At 33.1% G+C, this 19,974-nt stretch overlaps 1 protein-coding gene across 4 annotated transcripts in view; it reads left to right on the top strand.

Moving 5' to 3' along the window:
• Window positions 1–5,997: 5,997 nt before the first annotated feature.
• The window catches only part of LOC126831978 (plexin domain-containing protein 2), a 45,080-nt gene continuing 31,103 nt past the window's right edge, over window positions 5,998–19,974 (top strand). For all 4 annotated transcript variants that reach the window (XM_050562660.2, XM_050562659.2, XM_050562657.2 and 1 more), the window contains exon 1: window positions 5,998–6,137. In XM_050562660.2, the coding sequence (XP_050418617.2) occupies window positions 6,050–6,137 (88 nt within the window). In that variant the 5' untranslated portion in view covers window positions 5,998–6,049. The remainder of the gene's footprint in view (window positions 6,138–19,974) is intronic.

Here is a 19,974-nt window from a genome sequence, read left to right as displayed (position 1 = left end):
GTGCAGCCTGTGCAATACGAATCTTGTGCCCTGGAGCGTTGTCAAGAAGAAGCATAACTGACCGTAGGTCATCGTCCAAGGAGCTGCGACCCCATTTAAACTCAGCTGGCCATTTTGCAACAGTAGAATATTGAGAGGCTACCTTCCCATACACATTGGTCATACGTTTATGTATTTCGGTCGCATTCACCCCTTCTTTCGTGAGAAACATGATAACCACACGATGCTAAATTTGAGAACATTCCATGATTACAGGAGGGTGCCTGTGTTCCAACAGGCTGTAAATCTCAAGTAAATGATCGGGAAGGGTTGTTTATGTCTGTACACTGTCCTGGCCTATCTCAATAATGCCATCAACGATGATGTCTTCAGGGGTGTATCAATACTCACTTCTTTGAACTTATTGACTTCCCCTCGTACTACTAATCACTTAGCAAACGGATGCACGTTCTCAGTACCACTATTGAGTGGGGCGACAGACTGTAGAATTGTTATTTCTACTCTCACAAACAGGGGAAATTGACGGACGGGCCTCAAGATTATGTTCCATTTCTTATCCTCTCATTAAGGAGAATTTGGTCCCATTTGTCATGACATTCACTAAAAAATTTTCATGCCCAGTTCCCAAAAATTAAAAGGTCAGTTACATATCTGATTTTTTTCGGGCCTATGCGCCGCTAGATTCCATTATGACATCATTCTTCCACTGCTCTGTGGTCTTATACTGCCTCAGCGCTATCGTATTCACAGTTATAGTGAACTGCCCAGATAGTAGTACCGCTGTTGCCTCGATTGTGGGGCGTCAGACAGTACAAATGTTCTGACAAATCTTGCAAAACAGGTGGAATTGACAGGGGCAGATTTCGAGATTCTGTCCCATTGACCCCTATTTCTGGTTCTCTTGTTCACAAGAATTTGCTCCCAGCAATGACCTCAAATGCCACGATGTTGATTAATTTTTCAAAATTTTCTCAGGTTGCTCTTTGTTATAGCCACTGCCCCTAAGGTTCACATAAATTTAATAACAAAATCAATAACAATCATCATATTATATGACATAAACTTTATGTCAACTTGAATAAAACTGCTTTCCGAACGGCGAACAACTATATTGGCAATACGATCTATGTTCTACCTGGACGCCCAGTGTAAAAGCCAGTATTTTGTTGACATTCATTGTGGGGTGTGATTGTAGATGGCGCCCTAGATTTGGAACCAGATCCGCTACTGGCCCCTAGAAAACTATAATCTGTGGTGCTCGCCACTGACTGCGTCATTCGTATTAGGGACATGTGCATCGGTCGGTCGCATTTTTGCTAAACACCCCCAAACAAAATCATTATGTACGCCCCTGTGTAGAGCAAAATACAAAGTGGTCTCGTAGACCATACATGTATATATACAATAGTCATGGTGTAGAGTAAAATACAATATGGTCTCGTACATCATATACAATAGTCATGGTGCAGAGTAAAATACAACGTGGATAGTCATGGTGTAGAGTAAAATAGAAAATGGTCTTGTACATATACAATAGCCCCTGTGTAGAGTAGAGTAAAATACAATATGGTCACGTACAAAAAAAAATCAAAATATTATCAAGAGTGTCAGTATGTTTTGCCCCGCGCACAACATTCGCCATTACTATAACAGACAAATTAGGTAAATACCTTAGCGAAATAAACCCGTGATGACATTTCATATTATTTATCCAAACATGAGGTACTGATCTTAATGTTTTGTTAAATGAGACTATTAGCTCGGAAGTTAAATATCCCTACCTCGGTAAATTAATTGGTTGTAGGCCTAAGTAATAAACCACCTAGCCAAAAGGTTGCCATAAAATGTACTCACTCTGTATATGAATGAGAAATAAAGTATGTTAACATTGAAATTGACCTTTTTGTCGTACTTTCACACCACGTTTCTGTTTTGGGGGAATATTGAGAAGAAAAATGGGATGTTGTTTATTGTAATAACGGAAATCAAGATTATGTATTCTAAAGCATGGTCTTTATATTCGTGAGTGGAAATGAACTTTCTGCCAAGTTTTATTTTTTTTATTTTACGAGTTCTTGCAAGCAGTAAATGACCAAAGATGGTCCTCTTGGGAATTCCAAGTTTTTGCTGAAATCCTCTCCTCAACTTCACGTAGATATTTTCAATAAGAGATTCTTGCATTTACGCAATGGTATCTGCTGCATATTTATGTTATCGTCGCCACGGTAACGCAGGGGTACGGTGCGGGTCACTCACTATAACCATGGGGTCCGGGGTTATATCCCCATGTTGACCGTGCCAGTTTTATTTCAGCGTGTTTACCCCTTGACAGTGGTGCAGGACAGAGGGATCTCATAGATTCATGTCGTTCGGATAGGTCGATAAACCCCAGGTCCAGTGTATACGATAGCATGTACATGTATGTAAAAAAAATCCTTGGAATTGGAATTCGAGGAAGAGTAGCTGGAAACTGTAGCACGCTGTTGATGCCGAACAATTGGACGTTAAATCCTTATTTCTTTCAACAGTGTGTCTTTCGACAAAATATGTTTTGAGTAAATAATTGTGTGAGTTTTAGGAATGGTGTTAATAACATTATTATGGTTGGCCGTATTACTTCTTGCCCATCTCTCGTCACCTCGCATCTCACCCAATATACGCTCGTAGGTACATCCTGAAGCCCCTTAGCAAAAAAATAAAAAAAACATATAGAATACCAGTGGATTCTTCTAAATTGATTTGCTTATTTTTTTCTCTCTTTGGATTAAACAGATTTTAAACATATTTCTGTTGATGATTCACCAGTCGGAACTATGACAAGTTTTCGTCTTGATATATAACTGAAATATAGGGAAAACAATAGTTAAATGAACTTATATAAATAACAAAATTACATAAATCTTATCTAATTTAAATATTATCACCCGTAATAACATAATACTTTACTTATCTTTTTGTCTTTAATCAAGACCACGTTCTTCAGTTTCCTGTTAAAACTAACTTCTATGAAGTTATATACATTGAATTTTAGAATAAAAAATTCGACCAATGACCAAAAATATTTAAAGAGACTTAATTGCCATGGCTGTTAATTATTATATCGACAGACCTATACTTTGTTTTGGCAGGGTGGGGTGTTGAATTTCTTAAAGTGACAACATGTATCACCATTTCATTCATATCACATAAACATATTATGGTACATTAACCAAATTCTGAAAGATTATTTTAAGTTTTATTTTTTTTTTCGTGGTAGTATAGTTTGTCATAATTTGGCATCACAGTAAATTAAGTAAAACTAATATTGAATGCCAAGACAACAACGTGCAGGAAAATTCTGCTGGTTAAACTATACCATTTCTACGGAGTGAATTACTAAATTCTATAGTAAACTATAATATGAATGACAGATCTATAATATAAATGACAGATCTCCAAATTAGGAAATCTGTAGAATAGAATTTGATAAATCTGTTTAAACATACATTATGCAAGAGCTAAATATGCCAATTTCAGGTCTTTCTTTGGGCCTGAAATATTATCTAAATTATTAATTAGACATTAATTAACTTATCCAGACCATAATCAACCCTCGATGGCATCGCTAGCCTGCGATATTTACTGGATTAGAACCCTGTCTGCTGCTTCTGATTAAATCAAAAAGTGGAAAATCGAGACTATGTTTTTCATCGTACCGACTTCAGTAATGATGATCGAGACTAAGCCCCAAATTCAATCGCTAAATACTCGGTTCAGGGTGGATCAATTTGACTGAAATTTTCAGCAAATTGCCTTTACATTATCTAGTTTTTAACTATTATAGTGAGAACTACCAGCTCTTTATCTAATCTCCCATAATTTAGCTTTAAGTGTATACACGTACATTCTACTCATTTGTCATTTGTTTCTCCACAAAATCTGTAGAAAAAAATATTTATTTGGCAGTGGCAGTGGTCATTCATGATTCCTGTGGTGGTACTGAACGACTACAAAGCTGTTTTAGGTGGTACAGATTTCAGCTAATCTAGCCTAGCTGTGGACTGGAAATTAGATAACTCTTGTCAGGGATACTCTACCACTACAAATGTCTGACAATTACATAGCTCTGCCAGGGGTAACCGACCACTAGAAATGTCTGTTAGGGTGTTTTTGTAACACCGGAAGATGTACGGTGCACTGCTGTATGATTTTCATGTGGTACACTTTTGAGGTAATCTAGCCTAGTTGGGGGGCATGGTATTTTGGGCGTGGAATACCATGCCCACCACCAGAAACCCGGCAGACTTACATTCTGATGATACCAGATATACATGCATTGATACCATATAGGAGAAAATTGGTACACTTTTCAGCTAGGTTAAGCACCTGGGCCCCCGTTCTAAAAACTCAACCCTCTTACAATTCAAATTAGGACATTAAACACCAGTTCATTTCATTTCGCACCCCAGACCCCCAAAGGAGACTTCTACTGATAAATAGGTATAGGACTGTATCTGTAACGACAGCAAAACGGGTTTTAAAATTGGAAAAATGTCTAGGGACTTCGCCAAGACCCCAATTCGGCAATTGGTTTACTCGCTAAAATGTCTAGGGACTTCTCCAATACCCCAATTCGGCAATTGGTTTACTCGCTCTTAATCATTAGGTTTGACTCTTACTGTTGCAGCTATACTAAACCCCACTGGGGCGGCGTTACAAATCCCCCCCCCCTCCACCACCTGCTGAATCCGCCCCATCAGGCACCACGTCACTGTCAAGAAGGGTTGTTTTACGGGATTGTTTGTCAACATTGTTGAAAACTGAACGCAGGCGGACAGAGTTATCGATGGAATAGTGCACGGGATATTGTTCATTGTGATGCAGATTAAAGATTTAGGCTATCAGTGGTAATTTGTGCCGCATTTCTGGAGCCGAAAATAACATTCAATTTCATATTTACACGTAGAATAGAATACTAAGTGAATGTTTTATACTGTTATTTAGGGGATGGCGGAGGCAGGGCCCCTTTTTGGATCCACCACTGTATCAGTGTAGGGCCGTCATCGTTAGCCCAGAAAAGTAGGACGCTAAACCACACTTCATTTCGTCTCTTTGGCTATAGTTCACGTATATTGTTGTTTTATTATAAATTATACAACCACATTTCACTAAATAAATTATTAGGATCGTTTTTATTTTATATTGAGGTCTCGCAGTGCAAAATATTTCAAAGATTTTTAAGACAAGCATGAAAGCCATAAAAACGGCTTTCCTTCATTAAAAACAAATAACAAATTATTCAACTCGGGTAGGAAAGTATCTTTCTTGATTTCATTTTGATTTTTTGAGGAAAAAATATCAATGATTTTGTTTTCCTTTAAGCTTTTTGTTTATCCCGACAACTATCCGACTTTTCACTTTTAGTAACGTTTACTTTTTTTCCAACACATTGTTATTTTTTTCTCTATTCTATCTTGTTTCCTTTCAACCTATGTTTTATGTTGCTCTTATAAAGTACTCCAAAGGATTACGTCAAGTTGCGCGTTTCGACGACCCACCACACATAATCCGAAAAGGCGGGTCTTTATATGTGTTTATCTCCCCTGCATCAGTAATTATTTCGTGAATAATACCAAATGGTTTATTAAAGAGTAGAAATCAATCAAAAGGTGCTTGTTCAATATTATATAATTGATACCATATTGTTAACGTTTAATATAATTACATGAACGGACTTAATATTCCACAATCATGTCATCAGTGTTCGTGATGAACGTACAGATGCAAATCTGTATCTGGAAAATGGAGTCTACGCTCATTACATAAAACTGTTTTCCGTCTAAAGTTGATAAACACTTCACAACCTTTTTCTTGTAGGAAATAATTCAATAAAAATAGTAAAAATAGTTCACATAAAAATATGTAATGTTAAATTCGTGAGCGGAAACATTTTGTCTTTGTACTCGTAATAATTTTGCAAAGAGACCAATGGTTATCATGTTAATCGAGACTACATCACCCATAATTCCCTTTTATAATATGCAAATAAGAATATTCGTTTAGGACAACAATGGCGGAAGTGTCAACACCGTGTCGATGCCTCTTTAGGCTTTTCTTCCTGATAACTACGTTTCTGTTCATTTCAACGACCTGTTTAGGTAAGCTTTTTATATAAACAGTTTGGCCGGACAATTTGGTAAAAATTGTACACGACTAATTTCTCTGTATAATGTGAAAATGGCGATTGTTAATGGAGGTATTTTAATTAGAACTCTACCTGCTGACCTTACCTGACAGACTGAAAACTGACAAGTCATGTAGACTCAATCCTGTTTCGTAACTATCTTCCTTGTTCCACACATCTGAAATATTGATATTAATATTGGTTTTATTCAGTATAGATTCCCAATTAATCACTGTTTATGGTTTTTGTTATGAGAGTTGTTTTTACTTAAATTTTAATCCATCCAAGTTGTAAACAAGGAGGCTACCGTACTGTAATAAAAATGTCTTATAATTATATAATATTGATTATTATATAAATAGATATATCTTGTTCCATTTTTAAAATTAGATACAAAATTGAAAGAATTACTTAAAAATGTACCATAATAAATTGTTATGAATGATATTTTTACTGTACGTACTATAGCAAATCTAGACCAGTATGATTGACCAACCCTTAGAATTTAGAAATCTTATTCTAATAGAATTCTATGGATTTTGGTGCCTTGGCATGTCATGAAATTTCACTTTACTACTGCTGCCAAGACTTTGATTGCCAGTAAAATGCGGTTTAATAGGTCATTTTGGACAGGTAGAGGTGCTTATAAAAAAAGAAAAAACAATCTAGAAGTAATGTATTTTTATCAATTATTTAACGTTTCATTAAAAAAAACAAATTCAGAAAATACCTGGATTCAGTCCCATTAAAAAGAGGTCCATCAAAATGTTTTTTCGAAGATTACTATAGATCCTAATGTTGCCATCCAATTGCCTTTACAGTATATAAAAAAAGGCTGATTGGTTTTCAATGATTTCCAATAATTTTCTAAAATCTTATGCAGTGAATGTCCTAGAGGCAAAAGTAAGGCATCTACTAATTGACTTAAATTTTATTAGCAGTGTTTAAGTTCATGAGACAAGGGAGTCTATTTTATGTTATGGCTCTTGACTTCTGAGATTGCCTTTGATTTTCAAAGATTTCCGATAATGATTGACAGAGTTATGTTCCTTGAACAATCAGACAATTTTTTTTTTTCATGCCGCACCCACCAAACAAAATGATCTGTATTATAGTATTACATGTAAGGTCATTGCATGTCCAGCTTCTATACACCCTTGATGCCTAACAAACTCTTGTTTATTATCTGAGTACATGACATGTATGTGCCCCCCCCCCCCTTTAGATACGTGTAGTTGTCCTATATAGGCCCTATCCATGATGGATTTATAAAACCTAATTTGTGAAAATTTTAATTATTATGCAGGTAGTATGCCCAATATTGTTTTAACGTTTCATTTTGTCAAACCCTAAATCAAATCATTACCCAAATCAATGAGCTCAAGACATTTATTTGAAACCAATACTGCACAAAACAAACCTAAGGAAAAGAATGTAGAATACAGATATGCCTTTTTATATTATTCACTGTATAAAAAAAAGCTTAATCAAAGTTTATTTCACTACTTTTGATGATGGCAAATAACCCAGTAAATGAAAGAAATGTGTTAAGAAGCTTTGATGATGTCTTATAGAAGACAGGCATGGTCTACATATGTGAGAAAAAAAAGAATATTTGATTGAATGATTGATATTCTGATTTAATCAGACAGCACTATAATCTAATTTCTATTCCTATTGTAGCTGTCTTTAATGTGAAATAAGCTGACTGTGCCACTAGTGATTTGATTTTGATTTTATTTATCCAGGGATGTGGTGGGATTTATTATGGTCTTTAACCAAGATTTCTTATATTTCTTGAGGGCTAACACATAAGCTTGGTAAATTATAGTCATACTCATTGAATACAAATCATAAAACATGATGAATTTACATATCAGTATAACAACTATTAAATGTAAAGGCCTAGAAATAATGATTTTTGTTCTATTGACAATTTGAACTTTGTGCTAGACAAAATGACAGGCTTTAGAGAGATTGATCCTTGCGGAGTATGAATTTGTACATGACATTTGTCTGTGACATGTGTCTTATTTCCTGGTTTGGATATATTATGTGTACATACATGTATTTGATTATGAATTTTTATATGATGAAGCATACAGCATGATTGAATCATGGTTCTTAAAATAAAAAATTTGTAAGACATGTAAACTGATAAAAACAATTTAACACTTTAGAAATTTGAAACAAGAAATTCCGAACCATCCTCTACTTATAGCCCAAGACGTATGTGTACCAGTACCTACATGTACATAAAATGCTTGCCTTAAAGGGACAATAACACTCTTGCTGGCTTGACAGCTCCAGAAAATAAAAAATAGCCTTATTCTAAGTACTAGATGTGTTAGTGTCCTACCTGTTGTGTAAATTATCCGTTAAATCCTATTTTACTTGTTACTTGTCCAGAGGGTTCAAAAATATTTTTAAATCCATGTCACATTTGAAAAGCTTCACGTTCGGCTTTTCAAATCATGATTTAGTTGAATTTTTCCAATTTTTTAAATTAGGTGTGTTAAGATGAAATTTGTATCATCAATTAATTGGAATATTGTAAAATAGTACAATTTGTTGACCAGAATAAAGATTAGAACATATTATTCAGTTATTGAGCCTTTAAGCCATTTACATGTGAAGGTTGTTCTCATGTTGTACAAGTCTGGAAATGAAATAAGATACCAGTACCTGTCACTGACAAAAATTAGGTGCTTGTCATTTTGTCCAGCACTGATTTTTTTATCGATATTATTATTACATGTGCAGAACAAAGTTAAAAATTTTAGAGTACATGTACTAGTTGTAGGCCTGCTGACGCTGTCATATATAAAAAGATTTCTCTAATGGTAGGAGAGTTAATCCTTTTCTGTAAGATATTTACATATATAACCCACTGCTTAATCCTTTACCTACATGTGACAGTGAAATATCGTACCTTATTATTTCTACAATAATATTTACATGTACATGTATCTGGGCACAGAGGAATTGATGAAAAGAGTTATTCAAAAAAAAAAATAATAGGGCCAAAAATTGAATAAAAAGCTAAAGCTCATCTAAATACATGTATGATTTCAAGTGAATCAAGAAGAGGTCCTGACAGCAATTCCCCCTCTCCCCCTTTTTGGTTTCAAATTATTTTATATGTCCTACATTTTCTATAATTTGTATGTACATGTAGGTACTCAAATGTCTAGATAATTTTATTTGTGAACTTGTAACAATGATTTCTTTTTTTTCTCAAATTTTTAAAGTGTTGAATGCTTCTGAACAGCAAACATGTCTTACAAATATTCATTTCAAGCACCATCCGTTATTCATGCTTTGTTATGTACCGTAACCTAAAGGGCTTTATATTTTGACCTCAGACTAGTGTAAACACTAAGCACACTTCTTAAATTGAAATACCTTATAAAAACTGGGACATCTTTAAATTACATGGTCAATTGTGACTTACGTATATGGTCACAGTTAACTTAAAAATATTTTTGATATAATTGACAACTGGTTTCTTAATAAGCTTACTGGTATTGTTTAGACCACTAACTTATGTCACATTCTATTTCTAAATTTAAATTTGCTTTATACTGTGCTTGTCTAGTATTAGCTTTCAGCTCAGTAGTAAAGGCTTATGTAAAACATTTCTATTCACATGCCATATGGGTGGAGTTTTACTTTAGTTTTGCTCTCTATGGAAGCCTTACATTACATAAAAGCAAAAAAAAATCTATTATAAATACATATTAATTTTTTTCTAATGGCTTTTTGTATACACTTTTTAGTGTTCCAAACTTAGCAAGAAGAAGGACCTTAATTGAAATATGGAGGCCCCAAGATGGGATTTGGAATATTGGCATAGAATGTTAATTAATATAATAAATGAACAAAACTACATGTATGTCAAGAAGTGGGACTGAATATTTCGTGAATGGTGTCATAGTTTAACACCCAGTTACTTCTACTTCTGGGTTGGCATGTCATTGGAGAGTTAGTGTTAAATATACATGTACAAATGTAATTCACTTGAATCCCTTGATTTGAGTACCGTAGTTACCTGTATAAATTGCAAGGAAGTTCTAGTTTATTTCAAAATTGGCAGTAAAAATTAGTCTTCAAGCAGGAAGGGGGTGGGGGGACTACTAATTTCTTCCTCCATTTGGCCTTCATATACATGTACATGTAGGATGAATAGTGCAAGGTGACGAATAGTGCTAGAGGACAAATAGACTTACATGTAGGGGATGATTTGTTCGGGGACAAATTATCCTCAGGACCAATCATCCGGGGTCAGGACGAATCGTCAGGGAACAAGTTGTCCAGGGACGAATTGTCCCGTACCGGGGTTTCTCTGGGTACTAGGGTTGCCTCCTACTGCTAAAGACCCCTACATGTACATGCAAAATGCAAGCGAATTATTGAAATAAAATTGAACAATGTGTTTGTTAATCCTAAAACGGCCAAAGTGGATAGTAATTTTTCATTATTGCGATATCAATATAAAAATCCCCAATATATTGCCATTATTGCAATATTTTATTGCTTCAGCACAAAAGGCTCGAAAAGAGGTGGCAAACCCTTTAAATAAATTTCTATGAGAAGCATATAAATTTAAATCACATAAGTTCAGATAAAATATAAAATATTCTTTCAAAGAATATTATGAGGGAAAGAGATATAGAGTCAAGTGATATACATGTACAATGTATAGGATTATTGCAGTATCAAACAATTATTGTCAATAAAATTTACATATTCCGATATATTGATTTACAGAAGTTATTGTCCAGCTCTAGTTAAACAAAAAAGTGATGCGTTAATACAGCTCCCTCGAGTATGAATTTATGAAGCATGAATTTTTATGTATGACCAATCTGATTTATACTTTGTTTCAATAAAAAGCAATAATCCTTGAGAGAATATTGTTGAAGGAATGGCGATAATCTATAGTCAAACAATATATTAGATTGTTGCAGTATTTTTTAAGGTAAAAAAAAAATATTGTCAATAAAATTTACATATTGCGATATATTGATTTATTGAAGTTATTATTCAGCTCTAGTTGTAATTAAATGCCACTAAAGCATGGTGCATGTACATCACTATTAATATAACTTACATATATTGTACTATATTCAGGGTTTGTAAAGTGGCCTACATATAATAAATGGTATTTAAGATGAAAATGATATTGTAGTGGTTACCATCAGATTAAAGTTACTTTTAGCCAATAAAGCTTAAACCATGATTATGTTAAGATATTGTGTGGGAATGGAGAATATAGTCAATATTGATTGTTAATATGAGATCAGATTATATTGATTTACCAGTCTTTTATTACTACATGAACAAACAATCTATAAATTAGAGCAGCATATTCCGTGCACATCATATTTCGTGACATACATGTTCCGTGTCTAGTGATATCTCTAAATGTATCATAACATAATCACAGTGACATCTCAACATGTATCATCGATTCATAGTATACATACTGAATCACAACGACATAGTTAAAATGTATCACACATTGTAACGTTTGTAGTTTTGTAGTGTTCACAGTGACATATCTCTATAAAGTATTTTGAATAAGCTCAGACATTGTAATGTTCATAATGTCATCTCTAAAGGTACATGTACAGTACATGTATCAACATTTATGGATTTCACAGTGACCGACATTATTAAATGCACAATAAAAATGTATAATTACAATGACATCTGTAGTCTAACTGTACATTTATCAATATGTTTAAACTGATACATGTATCTCGAAATGTACATTTACCAATATGTTAACAGTGACATATCTAAATGTACAATAACATGTTAACAGTGACATCTCTAAATGAACAATAATATGTTAACAGTGACATCTCTAAATGTATGATAACATGTTAACAGTGACATCTCTAAATGTATGATAACATGTTAACAGTGACATCTCTAAATGTATGAGAATATGTTATTGATAACTGTGACAATGTATGATAACTGTGACAATGTATGATAACATGTTAACAATGACATCTCTAATTGTATGATAACATGCTCGCAGTGACATCTCTAAATGTACACTGTATAAGCTTAGTTGTATAAAACAACATTTGTATTTCATGCCATTTGTGGCAAGTAAAGACATCATACAGTGATCAGTAGGGATCTTGATGAACAAAGTATTGTGCATAAATATGACATAAGATGTTGCATATTGTCCATATTTAATTTGATAAGTTTAAATTTTTTATACGATTCTCAGGTATCTTTTTCCTAATATAAACCAGACAAAAATAGAATCAAATTTAGATTTCTTTTATGCTTTATATAAGTTTGATCAGAAGAAATCAATATTTACTTTCTAATTCTGTCTATATTCCTTTCTAAATATAACAAAGACTTAGTAATTCAGTAATGGGTCCTCAAGTTTCCTTCCACTGCTAAAGATGTTGCCTACTATGCGCAAGCGAGCTATTGAAATATAATTATACCATATTTTAGACCAAAAATGGCTTAAGACCAAGAAGTTTTAATGATGTGGAGGGGGCATGACATCATTTTGGTGAAATCGTCAACGCCATATTGGTTAACCCAAAACAGCGTCTCTCAAATTATTTTGACAATATGCAGGGTTGTTCCGTGTAGACAGTCAATGTAAAAAAAAAAAAGAAATATAATATTTCTTGTGAAAGAAATCCTTTTGCCTTCTGGTCAACAAAATAAGGTGCCTGAATCCCATTACATTTTTGCCAATTTACATTGTATGACAGTTTTTGGGCTTTAAATTGACTAATGGATAAAACATTTAAAATCAATGTAATAAACCTGTCTGATGCCACTCTAAGATTAGCCATTCTGCTTTATGGGTGCCATTTTTTTTTTCGTGTCTCATTGCTTTATTAGTTTTTTGGGACGTAACTTTCTGTGAATGCAATTGTTAAGCTCAGATGCGCATAACATAATTGGACATATATTTTTTGTTTTCGAAATAACTAAAATTCATCTTCGTATCCACTGAAAAAATAAAGGCCTTAATCTGAGGAGAAGAATAACCTACATGTATGTGAGTGAGGTGCAAGTAAATCAAACTAGTTTTGTTTTCTCATTATGTCACTTATTGTTAACCACCATGGGGGCCCAATGAAGCCAGTTGGTCTAAGGGCACAGAACTACACAGTCCACCCTGACAATTTTAATCTGGGGCTAAATGCAGAATTATGATCCTAAATGGTTGCAAACTTTTTAAAATCGAAAATCTGATCAAATTTGATACCAACCATACAATAAGTCGATCACCAGCAGCTCTATATTATATTTTCCTGTCCCACAGAGGATTAAAGCCAATGAACAAGGAAGATTGTTTAATGGTGCATGTACGTACAGAGGGCATATACATGTAGCCACACACTCACACACCTCTATACCCTGGTTGGAAATCTCACCGAATTCGAGTGTTATCAATCATTCCCGGTTTATTTTGTTTTTGCATACACAGCCTACATACCCTGCTCACCCGCCAAGCACGCCTCTATGAAGCCATGCGCTCATATAACCTCTCTTACATAATATTCTAATAACACAGTATTTTCAATATGTCAATCATTCATTTCATTTTATTAGATATGAAATATATTATGTGTATTGAAATTTTCATAAATCTATACAATCTCTTGTATATGTACATATGTAGGCTATTTTTAATTCTATAACTTTATAGAAATTACATGCTTTATTATAACTGTATATTCATAAATCTATACAATCTGCTGTATATAGGCTACTCTGATTGAGACGATATTTTTAATTCTATAACTTCATAGAGACATTACACGATTTATTATTTATTTATATGTGTTGGCTTTTACTGTGTAAAACAATTTTCCTCTAGGATAATTAGGTACTGTGTCTGTATTATGTTACTCTCATGTTTTAAAAAAAAAAAGTTTTATTTACTTCACACAACCAATTAATTTTAATGTTTTGGGTTATAACCAAAATGGCGTCACTGGCTTCTGTCATATTATTGGTAAAATGACATCATGCCATCTCCAGATCATTAAAGCTTCTTGCTTAATACCCATTTCTCTCTATATTTTAGTTAACTCCTTTAACTCATTGATTTTGATCAATGGTTTTAATGTCGGTATATGGACACAGTATAAAACTACTGTGTACAAGTGGATGATCATGACATATCCATACAGGGAACATTCCTTCTACATCAATGTTCATTTCATCAATGGTAACCTCAGGTTAAACTGTGTATGGTAATCAGAAAGGTGTTAATTCTTATTCTCAACTTTAGCAAAGAGTGATTTAATTGATTGTTTATATAAATCTGTGTATGATTTGATAAACCATGTAGCCACCCTTGTTATTTCGTGTAATTAGCTATCTATCAATTAAAGGAGCTAATAAACCTGTTTGATTTAATGACTGTGATCACTACTGATGAAGCAGCCGTTAAATCACCAATTCCTACTCTACTTGATTTAGTGCCAAATATAGTATAGTAATTGGGTTCGTCTGATGCATGCTATTCCGATTAGTGATAGTGCTACGTAGCTCTGTACTATTTAATGTAGCAAAGATTAATAGGAATTCAGCTTGTTTACTAATTTTAGTTTCATTTTTGGCTTACTGTGTAGATACATATGTTAAAATATGTCAATATTGGATTTAATTTTTGATATAATATTTTAAACAGCTTGTCATCCCACAACAAACATGTACATTTTTAAAATCCAAATTGAAGAAGTCTACATTTCAAAATATTGGTTCATTTAACATTTTTAGATGAGCTTTATTTAAGTAATTGCAACTGCCTAAAATCAAAATGAAGCGGATTTTATGCTCTATGCACACTTTCTAAGAACTTGTGGCATACATTTTCATGTTTTGAATTTGAATACACAGAGAACAAAATGATATTTAAAGTGAGCACATCTGTCATACAGGGTTCACTGATGCATCAGTTACCTTTCAACAGATGCAGGTTTTTACAATGTGACGAAACGCCTATATATTTACAATTGAATAAAAGAATACAGAATTTAGGACCTTAGTTGAGCAGATGAAAGAGTTAATACTGAAAAAATTGTGAATATATATTACATTAATTAGTCAATAAAGTCTTGGATTGTCAATTGAGGGATTTTTAATCGGTTGCACACTACAATGTTGTGACAATAGAATCTCTAAAAGAAATATCAACGGATTCAGTTCCGTAAAGTATTAGATGAAAATTTGACAACATTCAGCATCCTCTTCAGACAGTGTAAATCAAATATGCTAATATCTTTTGACAAGCCTCTTTTTGATTTTATTAAATCCAACAGGGGAGATTATCTAATAATCAATTTATGTACATTTTAGCATGGATTAAGCAATTAAAAGTTAGAAATTGTCTGAAATATGTAAATGGAGAACATAGAATAGTCTATGATTGCCATGATTTGTAGGCATAGTCTTATTAACCCTGGATTTGGAGTTGTCCACTGTACTCTATGGCAGACATCCCACTCAAGTTCTCAACCCACTGTCTGAATGATAATAAAGGTTCTAAACTTCAATTAAAGATGCAAGGTTCCAGAATAAATGGCAAATGGCAAAAGGCATACAGTTACATTTATGGTCATCTAAAGTTCACATTACTTTCTGTTGATTTCATGCTGCCATTTAAATATTCTGTGGTAATTGTCTGTCAACGTCTGACTGAACAATAAATCTTAATTACTATCCATGACATTTGGTACATGTACTGTACGTAAAGATGGTACAAAGAACGTCTGATCTATTCTATATTTTTTTGTTAAATCTAAATAAGATTTTTTTTTTTGTGATTTTGTGTGCATTGTATCTTTAATATAAATTTTACCAACATATTATTTTTGAATTATTTATTATAGTTGTATGTGGGTATGAATTCATGAAGGATATTGTGATACTAAAGTGTATGACATACATAGGCCTTTGTCAGATATCCTGGTTTTATCTATCTATTGATGGTGGTAAACAGACCATATACATATATGTATAACATAAATAATTATGTTGACTGGTGTCTTATTTATCTGTATAGCGTATGCTGTTATTGTTTTAAAGGGAAAAGCATAAAGTGGCTTTTTTAGTTGAGATTTAATTGTTTGGTTGTATATGTACATGTTTTTTTTTACATTATCCAAAAACTTTTCATGCTTTGTCAGGTGGCCTCTTGTATTTGAGGATATAGGACTCATTTTTTTACCCTTTTTATGCATATTGTTAATGCTAAATTCAAGGTTCCACACTAGGAGTGATCATTTCGTTAATTTGTAGTACTACACAGAATCTCGTAGTTTGGGCAGATATCATGAAGATCTATTAACATTTCTTGTATTGTCAAGTCCCTTCACTGCCTACAGTATCTGAAGTGTATGTAACTATATTTGTTTGTATGACTAATTGAAATAAGGTATAAGATATAATATGACCACCATGAGTTAGCTGTTTTCTTTGTCATGGTGATTAAATACCTACCCTGGTGTTAAATTACATCTTAACCTACCTAAATATGTATATGTATATGGTCTATTATTTATTTTTTGTTTCATTGTTGTGGTGTGTTAATAATTAACTCTGCCTTTAATAAGTTTATACCAATAATAATGATTAACCCCTTAAGCATATATTGCATGTAGATTCATTGGTCTCTTATTTCTGCCCAGACAGGAAGTGCAAATGAGTACCTATCTATTTACAAGTACATGCCATGAAATTACGTAATTAAATTTTACCTTAAAAGAGACTAATCGATATTAGTTTTCATTGTAGTTTTTATGTGTAGAAAATTAATTTATAAATGGTTATAAACATTGTTATAGTGTGTGATCAATCAAAGATGAATATACCAATAAACACAGAAGATAATTCTCAGAAGGAATATCCAGCCAAATTATTAAAATTATCTACCATGTTCAGTAGATCCAAAACCTTAATAATCACAATAAAACAAGATTTTGTGAAATTCTTCACAGGGCATTTGGTTATACATGTAGTTCTTGGTTGACAAATGGCTGTGGTACATGTACTAATAATGATTGGAAAAAAATTGTTAAACTAATCTTTGTTGGTGTCGATTGTTATTAAATTTAAGAGATCAATACAAAACATAGACCTATTGAAATTTATTGATAATATTGAAATATTAGAATACAGTTAAAGATAAATGTCAAAAGCTGTCTTTTAGAAATGTTACTGGTCTATAGAAACAGTTATATATAATTATATTAAAATACCAGCCTAGAGAGGAACAAACTAATAACATTAACCAGAATAAAGAATTATACAGTTTGTATTACCGGTAGTCCCTAGCCATTGTCAAGGCTATTGTTGTTTACAAGGAGAATCAGAATATTTAAACTCTGTTTTTGCATGATTTTTTGGGGATTTTTTTTTATTTTCATAAATACATATATATACATATGTACATGTATTCCGACACAGTCTGAAAGGTCTTTTAGAAGACTATTTTAGACCTTCGTATGATTTACAGTATCTACCCATACTGTACAATTACAATGATCACTTGCACTGTATTGATAACTGGTTCTTAATTTTTGGCAATATAGGTAATATGCATTAGGGCAAATTCCAGCATACATAGAAGGTTAGAAAGATCAGGGAAACATAGATGAGATGTACATGTATTTGGAAATTTTAATTAAGCTTTTGATCTGTGTATAATTAGATATCAGGTGTTTGAGGAAGGGAATCTGTGTGAAAGTTCTCAGGGACTTTTTGTTGTTCTTACTTTCCCCTTTCCACCTATATTGTAATTAAAACACAGTGCAGTTCTGCTTATGAACATCTATATGTACAAAGATATACAGCTTTGTTTTTTTACTAAATCATATTGATTATACAATTATGATTTTCGGCTTTCAAAGAATTGCCTATAGATTCTTTGTCGATATTCGCTCAATAAATAGGAAGATCATGCTCCTAACATATATATACTATTGGGCATGTCGAATATGATTGTCTTGTAGACTAGCAAAAGATACATTTGTAACTTGGTGCATATACTATAAATTTAAACATACATTATGCAAGAGCTAAATCTGCCTATTGCAAGTCTTTATTTAGGCTTCAGATGTTATAGAAATATTAATTAGACCCTTTTTTAATGACAAGCTTAAAATCAACTCTGTAGACCCTTGGATGGCTTGGATACAGCTTGGATTTAAACAGTCGTCTATTTAAAATTAAATCAAGAAATGGCCGACTAAGCTAACATTTACCATTAGTCACTGACGTCACTACCGGAAACTGGTGATGAAAGGCCTACCAAGAGAGGGTACCATAACAATTGAAAATGTTACTTGGTAATCGAGAATAAGTGGGTGGAGTTATGGTCTGTCAATCACAAGATCAACAATTCTTGTGGAAGGTGCGGACACAGTTGATGCCTACATGTATTTCTAGTCCAAACTTCCAACTCCGTTCAGAATAAAGTAATTGGACTGAAATTTTCAATATTTTCTCTTTTTGTCATCTATTTTTGAATTATTATAGCAAGAATGGCCACTCTTTATTAAACTGTTAACTAATGTATCTTTAATGTACATGTAGATCATTCATACATGTATATCTTTCATTTCCTTCTTTAGGAAATAGAGAAGTTTTTCAATGAAAACTTTTGACTTATTGTACAATGTACGTACGTCGTACATATATTGTTGTTTTATTAGAAAACGTCTGTGTAAAAAGATGTATTACGACTGTTAGATATGTTACTGTACATTATGGTTGGTTTCTTTTCTCTTATTGGTGTCTTGGGATAAGAACTAAACCTTTTTATTTTGATGATAAGCGTGAATCGATAACTTCAGTCTGAGTGGGTAATATATATAAGTAATGCCATTATTTAATCAACTGCACAGGGGGATGCTCCAGATTTTTAACATCCAGATCCAGCCTATTTTATATTTCCTCTTCCCTAATAGGATCAGTAATCAGTCCAATACACAATGATATTTTATCACAACATAATTTTCTGACATATTGATTTTGTATTGTTATGTCATACAGTGTGTGTGTTAGATTTTCACTGTACAGGGTATCTCGAACATTCCTTCCTACCCAAACTTAGCCTCTTTGACCCAGACCTTAAACTGGATTTTACCATGAGTTATGGCTTGGGTAATTTTATTTTCAACATAAAAAGTGTCTATATACCGCTAAAGTCTACTTTTGTCAGTTTTCTTGATTGGCACTATGGTAGTAAATATTTGCTGTTTCTCGTATAAGATTGCTTCCCCTTTTGTCTTATTAATCGAGACTGTATGATGTACAGTCGTCATATGTCAAAATCCTATCTACGAAACTGATCATTTATAGCTTTGTTCTTCCAGCTACATACTGTATGTACATGTAGCTGACCCTGGCAGGTTAGGGAAAATTAAAAGTGATTTATTTAACGTTTTTGGCACCAATCAGACTAATGAAGAAGTGCATGCAATCTGATGTAAATTTAAACATACATTATGCTAGAGCTAAATCTGCCTATTGCAAGTCTTTTTTTTAGGCCTGAAATGTTTTCTAAATTAATAATTAGACATTAATTAACTGATCTAGGCCATAATCAACTCTTGATGGCATCAGATTTCTTCAATTTTATTAAATAGATTAGAACGGTTCAGACATATTTTGATTTAATCTAAAAATGGAGGAGCGAGACTTAGCTTCGAACAACCAGTATGGTGGTTGAAATTATTGCACACGTCTTGTCGAACCTCCAAAAGGGTTAATATCTTCACTCGCAATAGAGTAATTTGAAT

The sequence above is a fragment of the Patella vulgata genome, chromosome 9, assembly GCF_932274485.2.
Source record: "Patella vulgata chromosome 9, xgPatVulg1.2, whole genome shotgun sequence".
Classification (NCBI taxonomy): domain Eukaryota; kingdom Metazoa; phylum Mollusca; class Gastropoda; family Patellidae; genus Patella; species Patella vulgata.
The sequence above is the reverse complement of the archived record's forward strand: the minus strand, read 5'-3'. Positions and strand labels throughout refer to the sequence as shown.